This window comes from Capsicum annuum, chromosome 9 (assembly GCF_002878395.1).
Source record: "Capsicum annuum cultivar UCD-10X-F1 chromosome 9, UCD10Xv1.1, whole genome shotgun sequence".
NCBI lineage: Eukaryota > Viridiplantae > Streptophyta > Magnoliopsida > Solanales > Solanaceae > Capsicum > Capsicum annuum.
Window position 1 is genome coordinate 156,590,478 of NC_061119.1, and position 12,207 is coordinate 156,602,684.

Sequence of the window (12,207 nt, forward strand, 5' to 3'; positions counted from 1 at the left end):
CAAGTAAGGCAATGCAATCTGATCCAACTAGGGGAGCGAACAAAAAGAAGAAGGATGGAGTTTCTGCAGTCATAACCATTCAGGAGAGGACCAAACCAAATGTTAACATACCAAAATCCACTACCCTATCCCTCCTATTATGACCAATATACCCAAGCTCCTCACCCGTATTACCAACATTTTACATGCCCCAAATCTAGTTTATGCCACTCAGCCAATATATTATCCACCATGAGCACAAACCTATCAAAACCCACCACAATATCAACCCACCTATCCTCCTCAAACCCACTACCAACCATAAAAATCGTCCTTCAAATTCACCCAGTCCTCGTTCGAACTATGAAAAAAGGCCAACCAAAACCTATACACCTCTAGTTGAACCCTTATTCCAACTGTATGAAAGAATGAGAACTGCAGGAGTACTCCAGCCGATCTAAGGTAGAATTCCCAATCCCCTTCCTGGATGGTATGATGGGACAAAGCATTGTGCTTACCACTCTAGGGTTGCTGGGCATGACACTGAGAATTGTCTTACTCTCAAGGATAAGATTGAGGCGCTAATCAAAGAAGGAGTTATTCAGCTCAAAGGAGCTCCCCCCAATGTGAACAACAATCTCTTGCCAAATCATGGGGATGCCCATGTGAACATGATCACCATTGATGAAGAATGTAATTTGGAAGGGACTATTGTATCAGTCGGTGATAAAGAAAAAATGGAAACGTCAACTTTTGTCGCACCTGTAATTACAGTCCAGATACGAGCGATACGAGCGCCAATTGAAGTAGAAGTTGATGTTCCCAAACCTACGATCACAGCCTTAGTTACTCGAACACCTTTAAATACTAAGGTAGTTCCTTGGAATTACTCAACTGATGCAAAGGACAAAGGAAAAGGAAAGTTCATTTTAGAAGCTGCTGTTGCAGGAATGACAAGATCTGGACATTGCTATGCCCTTGAAGGAGTTGCGCAAGTAGTGTTTAATAAGGAGAATAGTCTGAAGAAAGTCCTGATAGAGGCCGAGGTAGAGGATTTTTGGAGGAAAATGCCGACTAAGGAATATTCTGTTGTGGAGCAGCTGAAGAAGACTTCTGCCCAAATCTCCTTGTTGTCATTATTGTTGAATTCTTCAACTCATAGGAGTGCTCTGGTAAAGGTGCTGAATGAAGCTTATGTGCCAACTGAGATGACTAGCGAGAACCTTTCAGCTCTGGTAGGACAAGTCTTGGAAGCTAATATAGTCTCTTTTCATGAAGATGAGTTGCCGCCCGAAGGCCTGGGGCATAATAGAGCATTAAACATCACTGTCAGGTGTAAGGATAAGTTTGTTTCTAAATTTCTCATTGACAATGACTCAACTGTTAATATTTGTCCTTTTACTACCCTCCGAGCTTTGGAAATTGACATTGGGAAAGTGCACAAAAGTAATGTAAAGGTTAAAGGTTTTAATGGGACTCAAAGAGGAGTTATTGGAGAAATTGATTTATCACTACAAATTGGACCTGTGGAGTTTACAGTAGAATTCCAAGTGTTGGACATTTCTGCTAGTTACAATTTGTTGCTCGAAAGACCATGGATTTATAGTGTTGGTGCAGTCCCTTCTACCCTGCATCAGACTTTGAAGTTTGTCTGGGATTATCATGAGATTGTGATTCATGGAGAGAAGAATAGTTCTATCTACCAACAGAACTCAGTCCCTACTATTGAACGAGTAGAACACCTGGACGGATCCATTTTTCATGTTAAATGGACCATGTGTATTGCTAAGGTAGAAAGGTTAAAGTTACCACGGGCCCTTATGACGGTGGCCTTGGAAATGTTGAAGAATGGTTTTGTGCCTGGTCAAGGTCTTGGCATGAACTTAGATGGAATACTAGAGCCAATTCAATTGTATGAGCCTACTCCTGAAGAAGTCTCATCGGCTAATCTCAAAAGGAAAGATGACATTCTCCTGCCAAAGCCTATCCTATTCCTAGATCAGTCATTTTCCAAAGCATTTGTTGCCCAAATATCAGAAGAAGATGCTGAAGAAGACCTCATTGAAGGAGTCAAAAACTTGTTCATTACTGAAGAAGAAGAAGATGCTGAAGAAGACCTTGTTGGAGGAGTCAAAAACTTGTTCATTACTGAAGAAGAAGCTGAGTGCAATATGATTTTGGAGGATTGCACGAGACCCTGACTATTTGGGATACTGAGCCTGGAGATGCTTGCTTTGAACAATTGGACTTGTACCCCATCCCTGGTTCTTCGGGAATCTTAGTAGATAATTGTATGAGTATTTACAACACGATTCTAAATTGAGGCCTAAATCATCTTTATGAATTTATGTGTTTTGCCTCCACTTTTTGAAAGCTTAAATGCCAAATCCAAATGATGTTTTGCTATTTTTATTTCAAATCGTCTTCATTAATTTATTTCCTCTTTTTTCCTTTTTCAGCAAGCAAAGTAACAAATCTGCCAATACTATGAATGTGACACATATAATGAAACAAGCGAAATAATTCCAAATAGCGAACACGATTTTGTATAATATGAAGAAGATCTGAAGAGTTGACTAAAGAATTTGAACATTTTGAAAATAAGGCAAAACCAAATTTGGATAAAACTGAGACAATAAACTTGGGGGATGCGGAACTCATCAGAGAAACAAGGATTAGCGTTCATTTGACTCCATCCCAAAGGAATGAATTGATTGGTCTTTTGAAGCAATATATAGATGTGTTTGCATGGTCCTATGATGATATGTCGGGTTTAAGCACAAACATTGTTTCTCATAGGTTGCCAACTGATCCATCTTGTCCTCCTGTAAAGCAAAAACCAAAAAAGATGAAGCCTAATTTAAGTTTGAAAGTCAGGGAGGAAATGTCCAAGCAATTCGATGCCAACGTCATTCGAGTTACGAAGTATCCCACTTGGTTGGCCAACATTGTACCCGTGCTAAAAAAAATGGAAAAATCAGAGTATGCGTGGATTATTGGGATTTCAACAAGGCTAGCCCAAAGGGTGATTTCCCTCTACCAAATATTCACATACTCTCATTGATTGCTTCGTAGGTTACCATCAGATCCTGATGAACGAGGAAGATGCCGAGAAAACTGCATTCATCACACCTTGGGGAGTATATTGTTATCGAGTGATGCCTTTTGGACCCTAGAACGCAGGGGAAACTTATGTGAGGGCCATGACTTCCATTTTTCACGACATGACCTACAAGGAGATTGAATTCTATGTTGATGATGTCATTATCAAGTCGCGAAAGAGCTTAGATCATTTGAAAGATTTGAGAAAGTTCTTTGACAGGTTGAGACGGTACGATCTGAAATTGAATCCTGCAAAATGTGCATTTGGTGTCCCCGCTGGAAAGCTATTTGGTTTCATCGTGAGTAGGGAAGGCATAGAATTGGATCCTTTAAAAATAAAAGCTATCTAAGACTTGCTTTCTCCAAGGAGTCAAAAGGATAGGATGAGTTTCCTAGGTCGACTCAATTACATCAACTGATTTATCGCACAATCCACGGTTATTTGTGAACCAATATTTAAGTTATTGAGAAAGGATGCAGCTACAAAGTGGATAGAAGATTGCCAACAAGCTTTTGACATAATCAAGGATTAATTTGTCTAATCCATCCATTTTGGTGCCTCCAGAACCCGGAAGGCCATTGTTGCTATATTTGTCTGTGTCAGAAAATGCATTTAGGTGTGTTTTAGGATAACATGATGAAACTGAAAAGAAGGAACAAGCCATATATTATTTGAGCAAGAAGTTCACGCTTTCTGAAGCTCGGTATACATTATTGGAGCGTACATGTTATGCCTCGACTTGGATTGCACAAAAGTTAAGGCATTACATGTGCGCGTATACCACTTTTCTTATCTCCAGAATGGATTCGCTCAAGTAAATCTTTCAGAAGACCATGCCTACCGAAAAGCTAGCAAAGTGGTAGATTTTGTTAAGTGAATTTAACATTATTTATGTTACTCAAAAGGCGGTGAAGGACAAGCTTTAGCTGACCATCTTGTTGAAAACCCTATAGATGAAGAGTACAGGTCTCTTAAAACTTATTTACCGGATGAAGTTCTAATTATTGATGAAGAAGATATTTCATAAGCATATCCAGGTTGGAGAATGTTCTTTGATGGGGCTGCAAACTTCAAAGGAGTTGGTATTGGGGTAGTACTAATTTTGGAGTCGGGCCAACATTATCTGATCTCAGCAAAGCTCAGATTTCCGTGCACTAACAATATGGCAGGATACGAGGCTTTCATTCTTGGTCTTTGAATGGTTGCTGATATGAACATACAGGAACTGTTGGTTATAAAAGATTCAAATTTAGTGGTTCATCAAGTACAAGGAGAATGGTGTGTCAAGAACGTGAAGCTACTTCCATATCTGGAGTGTGTGAAAGAGTAGCTCAAGAAGTTCATTAAGGTTGAATTTAAACATGTCCCAAGAACTCAAAATGAGTTAACAGATGCATTGGCAACTCTGTCCTCTATGATTCAACATCTAGACAAGAATTTCATAGATCCTATCAAGGTGAATATACAAGACGAACGATATACTGTTTTCATGTAGATGCAGAACCAAACGGCAAACCCTGGTACTACGACATCAAAAGGTATCTCAAGGAAGGAGACTATCCAGAAGGCATAACCAGTATTCAAAAGAGAACACTCCGGAGATTGGCAAATCACTTCTTCCTAAGTGGAGATATCCTTTATAGGAGGACTCCAGATTTAGAATCGTTAAGGTGTGTCGACGCTCAAGAGGCTACCAAGTTAGTTGAAGAGATACATGGGGGCATGTGTGGGCCGCATATGAATGGTTTTATTTTGGAAAAGAAGATTCTTCAGGCTGGCTATTTCTGGATGACTATAGAAACAGATTGCATTCACTTTGTGTGAAAATGTCATCAATGTCAGATTCATGGTGACTTGATTCTTGTTCCACCAAATGAACTCAATGTGACGAGTTCTCCTTGGTCGTTTGTAGCTTGGGGCATAGGTGTCATCAGTACTATTGAGCCATCTGCATTAAATGGACATAGGTTTATTTTGGTAGCTATTGATTATTTCACCAAATGGGTAGAAACCTCTTCATACAAGTCTGTAACAAAGAAGTTGGTGACAAACTTTGTTCGCAATAACATTATTTGTCGATTCGGAGTTCCGAAATTAGTTATAACAGATAATGGAGCTAATCTCAATAATGGCTTGATGCGTGAGATATGTCAGAAGTTTAAGATTACTCATCGTAATTCCATCCCTTACCGTCCTCAGATGAATGGAGCAGTTGAGGCCGCCAACAAGAACATCAAGTGAATATTGCGGAAGATGATTAATAACTATAAGCATTGGCACGAGAATTTTTCGTTTGCCCTCTTTGGCTATCGCATCACTATTAGGACATCTACTGGAGCAATACCTTATCTGTTGGTTTATGGAACAGAAGCAGTGTTACCCGCAGAAGTAGAGATACCATCTTTGAGAATCATTTAGGAAGCTGAGTTGAGCGATGCCCAATAGATTCAAAACCGGTATGAACAATTAATGTTAGTTGATGAAAAAAGGATGAACGCAATTTGTCATGGGCAGCTTTATCAGAATAGAATGGCCAAAGCTTTCAATAAGAAGGTACGATCGAGACAATTCAAGCCAGGACAATTAGTGAAGCGCATATTTTCGCACCAAAATGAGGCTAAAGTGTTGAAGCGCATATTTTCGCACCAAAATGAGGCTAAAGGAAAGTTTGCACCCAACTGGCAAGGAACTTACATCGTTCATCGAGTACTGACAGGTGGAGCATTGGTCCTAGCGAAAATGGATGGTGAAGTGTGGCCGAAAGCCATCAATGCAGATGCTGTTAAGAGATACTATGTTTAGAAGTCTTTTTCTCATGTGATGTTCCTTTCGCTATGTAATGAAACTATGAATGACCTAATTCCCTTGGGGGAATACGTAAGAAACCCACGTCGGGTTTGGTCTTTTAAGTAGAAATTTCCCAAAAAATCCCTCTTTACTGATAATGCGAACTACGGTTGACCTGACTTCCTTGGCGGATACGTAGGTGGTCCACATCAGCCTCGGTCACATTAGAAGAAAAATCATTTCCCCCCTTTCTATTTCATATGTAATGAACTATGTTCGGCCTGATTCCCGTGGGATACGTAGGCAACCCACGGAGGGTTTTGCCTCTTAGTTTTAATTCTCTTAAATATATTTTATGAACTACGCTTGGCCTGATTCCCTTGGCGAGATACGTAGGCAACCTATACAAGGCTCGGTCTCATCATCTTAGAACGTCAACATCTTTCTAGTCAAAGCTGGGACAGCTTTTAAAGGGGCTTTATTTCGAGAAATGATTGAGAAGACTTCAAGAGATACCGAAGAGTGTGGGTTCAACCAAGTAGTTGAAAAATGGACATTCGCTTTGGACCAAGTAGTTGAAAAATGGACATTCGCTTTGGATAACGGACGTTTGCATTGTTTCACAACATGTCACAGTTCAAAGTTTGGCAGAATTCCTTTTACCACTATGCATATTTGCATATTTTTATTTATCAAGTTATTTGTCACTCTTATCTTTAACTTTAAATAGTTTTCAATCAAATATTTTCTTATTATCCATTGGCCCAAGATATGGGATAAATGGGGTATGAGTCCAAACAAAGCTGGAAGCACGAAGTATCAAGAGCCAGACCTTCAAAAGTCAACACAAATCAACCAACCCCCAAACTTACAAATTTTCTTCAACCAACCCCCAAACTTACAAATTTTCTTTGAGTGCAGGTTTTGAAGAATAGCAGAGAAGCCCAAAGTTGATAAAATTTGCGGGCTTGCAAGGATTACACCTTAAACGGTTTGAATTTCCTTTAAAAAATTTAGGCGAAACCATGTCTTTGTAGTAATATTTATTAAATGATTTTGAAAATCTTACAAAGATTTCAAGCACCCTGCGCATGACTTCCGATTAGTCTAAATAGATACCTTTTAATATTCTGCACAATTGTTTTCAAATACTTAAAATACACAATACATGGCTTTTAGGTATTTTGCATATATGCTCTAAAAGTACCCCGCATGCACTGCATAATTTCCTTAAATGCACTGCACATGGCTACAATGGCTCTGCATAAGCGCAAATATACTGCATAATCGCTTTAAATAGCTTTAAAATGCACTACACGTGACTTTCAATTACTTTGCATATGTGCTCTAAAATGCACTGCACAAACAACAACAACAAAAAACCCAGTGTATTCCCACCTGGTGGGGTCTGGGGGGTAGGATGTACGCAGTCCATACCTCTACCTCTGAAGAAGTAGAAAGGCTGTTTCCGATAGACCCCCGGCTCAAATGCTTTAATATATTTTTAATGCATTGCACATGGCTTTACTGGTTTTTGCATGGGCACAAATGCACTGCACAATTGCTTTAAGTTATTTTGCACTATGTATGACTTTCATTTTCTTTAAGAGCACTGCACAACCACTTTAAGTTATTTTGCACTATGCATGACTTTCATTTTTTTCTAAAGACACTGTACAATCGCTTTTAAGTTATTTCGCAATATGCATGACTTTCAATTTCTTCTATAGCACCAAACAATTGCTTTTAAATGCACTGCAAAGTTGCTTTCTAATAACTGCACAAAACTTATGGATGCACCAAACAAATTCTTTATAGAAATTCATTGCTTGCAAAAGTTATTTTTTATAAATCATTGGTGCAGAGAAAATCCTCCATCCGTCAATCATTTGGATGAAAACCCCTAATCTTCATAATTTACTTGGTTTAAGGCCTCATTTTCATCGCCGAAAGGCATCATTCACATGAATCGTTGGCCTAAAACTTTATTTTTGCATAAGCTTTATTTTCGGCTTGCACGACTACATTTGCATAGAGTAACACTCGAGGTGTTATTTTCATTAATTCGTTGAATACATCTACTATTTATGTACTAATTGCTTTAGCTAGTTTAAGTTTTGCAGGAACCTTAGCACAAACGTGGAACTGTCTCTAAGCAACGAACTAGGGCAAAGCTAGCGGAATGTCAAGCATCCTTAGCAGCGGTGACGATTCAAAGCTCGACTAGACTCAATTTTCAAAATTTCTCATATAACTTTCTCAAACCTTTTCACAAATCTATTCTCATATTCCAGTGTCATCATAAATCTAAAACTGGGACAAATTTTGAGATTCTCTCAAAATTTTTTGCATTACATAACTTTTGAACTACAGCGACCTGATTCTCGTGAAACCCCGGGATATGTAGGAGACTCAAGAACCAGGGTTTGATCGAATTCATAATCATAATCGTGCCAATTCTAGCATCACCGTTCCACCTTTTAGGTGTAGCCTTCCCACCTATTTATCAGTCAAAACAAAATTGGTTTACGTCAACGTCTTTGCCCAAAGATTCTTTCATCATCTTTGGTCTAAGAGGGACAAGTTGTTGACACCCAATTTTGACCCTCCTTTTTCATAAATTTAATTTCTCGATGTTTAGGATGTTGAATACTTTTCTAATGTATTTTCCTTAATTTTTTACATTAATATTTTGAAAATGATATGTTCCTATCTTTGCATCTTAATAATTCACTCAAAAATAATAAATAAATATATTTTAAATTATCATTTCACTACCTTTTCTAAAACATATATATATATATATATATATATATGGTAGCGTATTAACATAATCCTTGCAATAGTATCATATTTTTTACAAATTTAATCTATTTTTTTATTTTTATTTTTATTTATTTTGTTTCGAATTATGGTTGAAATATAACATATTTACATATTTGAAAATTTTATATATATATATATATATACAACGCGTTAAATTAATCGAACAAAATAAGCATCGTTAAATTAGTTAAGTGAAATTGATTTGAAAAATTAGATTGATTAACTTATCTGGTTGGGTCATTTACATTAGTTAGTTTCAGCCTTTTAAATCTAACAATTCGGCCCAACAACCACCAAGATTCCCAACTCAACTTAAAAAAAATCCCGACCCGGCCCAAAAACCCTCCTCCTAAACCAGCAATCACCCCTAACAGCTTGTTTGGATGGTGGTTTCCCATGGTATGGTATGGTTACCATGGGAACCATGTTTGTTTCCATGGTATCCTAAAAATGATGGTATGGTTTGGTACTATTCCATGGTTTGGGAACTATGGAATCCCCCATTTTTCTGAACCACCAATTTGGTGGTATGCCATGGTTTCCCTCTTTTTCTTCCAATTATGCCCCTGTATAATTCCCTCCACCCTATTTTCTTATTCTTTTTTCTGCTCTTTGCAGTAATCTCCCAGCATCTTCAACAGCAACAAAGGCGAGGCTTCTGCTAAAAGCCCAAGAAAAGAAAAACAATGGCGAGGCTTTTCTTTGCAGTAAGCCCAAGAAAAGAAAAACTTTGGTCCTTCCGATAATTCTGCTAAAAAGTGATCTAAGAGGCTAAGAATTTCAGTTCAAAAGTTCAAACTTGGAAGGGTACCGATGGTGAAGTTTACAAGAACAAGAAGGGAATAGTCAATTTTAGCAATAATCAAATAGGGGTATTTTAGTAAATTTACCTGTTACCATACAATACCATACAATCAAACCAAACAAAAAAAACTATTATTAAACCACAGTGAACGATACAGTCAATCCAAACATGGTATTGTACTATACTGCACTGTACTATACCATATCATACTGTACCATACATTATAAAACCAGGGCAAACCACCATCCAAACAAGCTGTAAATCTTCTCATTCCTCTTAACGTTAAAATTCAACAAAAACTAAGCTCCCATCACCTCAAAAACGATAAATCCACCTGATTTGGGGGCTTTTGCCGAGCCAATAGCTACAATAGTCTTCTCCATCACTTCAAGCTCTAAAAATGAACTCTTTTTTGCTCCTTTTCCCACTTCCCTTTTTCATTTTTTTGAATTTTGAAATTGAGATTTTTGAAGAAGCCTTTGCATCCTTTTTGCCTATAAAAAGGGAGTCTTCTTCATAATAAAGGCACCAAGAAAAAAAAAAGGATTATCAAATTAGCATTTAAAAGATCGGTATACTGTTACTCATTTTGCTGTCGCCCTCTTTCTAAATTCAGTCGCAAGTCCAAGATTGAGTTCGAGTTATAGTTTCCAATGAGAAAGCCTTAGTTCGCTGCCCCCCACTAGGTAAATTCTATCCCGTCTAATTTTATTATATTTATCTTTCGATGATTCGCTGATCGTTTTGAGTCTATTATTTTCATTTGGCCAATCATAAGCATAAACCTGAGATGAAATAACATCTGGCTATCCGATTTTGTTCGTCGTCTAATGTTTATGAAATATCTTATTTCGTGATTTGGATTGGATATTTTAAAATCGGAAGTCTCGATTGAAGTAGACTGCTTTATCTTGGTTGGCTGTGAATGCATATTTGAAGCACTTATGTATCACTTAGTTATTCGGGTTGTTAACTGTTGGTTTTGAAGATGAAAAACGTGAAATAATAATCTATTTTGGCTTTCTGATTCATTTAGCTTGGTCACTGCATGGTTTTGTTTTTGCCTTTAAATATGCAATAATATCTAGATTAGAGTAAACAATATGGTTTGGAAAGGTTATGTCCGGTTGAAAATAAAGAGTATGTCGATCTACTATGTAAAATTCATCTTGTTATCTCGTCTCTGTCTCTTTCCAGCCCGTCTTGTTGTCTCGTCTCTGTCTCTTTCCAGCCTATCTGTTCTTGTTCTGTGAATACGTGACTTATTTTTGGCTTTAAGCTAAATTGATGCTGTTGTCTGGTTTCTGGCAAATTGAGTTCAAGAACATGTGTTGCCTTGACTGACCTTTATCACAACATACAGTTGTTTTACCTAAAATACTCTAAAACTTACGAATTTGCTCTTCCGTCTCACCTTCACCGTCTTTTCTTTTATCTCGTCTAGATTTCGTGAACATGTCATTTTGGGTGAATTCCGACCGAAATTTGAAGGGTTGTTGTAGAATCTAGAAAAATGGTGTTGTATGCAAACATGTTTTCTGTGAAATGTTGCTTACCCCGTTTTACTGTATGTTTTTCACCTTAAGTTTCTGTGGTTTTACTGTATGTTTCGACCAAAGCATGTTTTCACCTTAAGTTTCTATGGTTTTACTGTATGTGTCCGTTTCGTACCTAAAATACTCTATACATGAAGAACCCACTCCCTTTTGTTGTTTATTAACAAATACGATCTTGTGGAGACATGGAAGGTTATGCTCTATTAGGCACCTTGTTGGTGTGTCCTGTTACTTTCTTTGAGTTAAGGAGCCTAATGATTTTCCTCGTTAATTATTACTGCCACTTTTTTTCTTTTTTTTTCAAACTTTGTTGTTTCTCATCTTGTTTCTTTGTTTTCGTTGTTTGTTCTCGGTAAAGTACAGCAACAACAATGATATTAAGTCCTACTCTCTCTACCCTCTCTAACGGCTCTCTCACTCTCTCCCTACCCTCTCTCTCTCGCTCTCGCCTCGCCCCGGTCCACGGCCTTCGGCGCCGACCCGACCAGACCTCCGGCCCCGACCACCGGTCCCCGCCGTCGACCGCCGTCGCCGGCGAACGGCTTTCTCTCTCTCCCTACCCTCTCTCTCTCTCGCCCCGGTCCCCGGCCCCGTCGCCGTCGCCGACCTTCGGCGCCGACCCGATCCGACCTCCGCCCCCGACCGCCGGTCAACGGCGCCGACCCCCGTCGCCGACCGCCTGTTCCAGTTTCCCCCCCCCGCTGGTCACCCCCCACCCTTCTCTGTCCATACCCCCCACCCCCACCCCCCTCCTCTGGCGCCGGTACAACAGCCGAAGCTCGGTCTTCAGCCGCAACTTCGTCGGCACCCGCCGCTCGGTCGCCAGCAGCCGCAGATCCGTCTCAGCAACGAAATCCCTCGGCAGCAGGTCGACGCGGGGCTTGGTTGCCGGCTCGGTCTACAAGCGAAACCCGGTGACTTCTAACCTTTGTTATTTCATTCTTCATTCTGCATTCTTTCATTCTTCGTATTATACTAGTAATTGAGTATAGTTTGGTTGCTGGAGTATTTCTTTGAATTTGTGTGAGCCTTGTATTACTTGTTGCTGCTTTGCTATTACCATCGTTTATGTCTTTATATCTTTATATTATCTTTATATTCTTTTATACTTTCGTGTAGTTGTGGCTGTGGGCGGTAATGGGTGGATAGGG

At 39.0% G+C, this 12,207-nt stretch overlaps 2 protein-coding genes across 2 annotated transcripts in view; both read left to right on the forward strand.

Moving 5' to 3' along the window:
* Positions 1 to 7,302, forward strand: part of LOC124887407 — a gene marked incomplete in the record, with an annotated part of 14,287 nt that extends 6,985 nt beyond the window's left edge. The window contains 1 exon segment of the mRNA XM_047397055.1: positions 1 to 7,302. Within this exon segment, the coding sequence (XP_047253011.1) occupies positions 651 to 2,180 (1,530 nt within the window).
* On the forward strand, positions 6,360 to 11,974 carry LOC124887131 (vegetative cell wall protein gp1-like). The gene is made up of 3 exons (XM_047396319.1): positions 6,360 to 6,511; positions 9,314 to 9,402; positions 11,439 to 11,974. Exons 1-3 carry the CDS (start codon positions 6,360 to 6,362, stop codon positions 11,972 to 11,974), a joined length of 777 nt encoding a protein of 258 aa, XP_047252275.1.
* Positions 11,975 to 12,207: the final 233 nt, after the last annotated feature.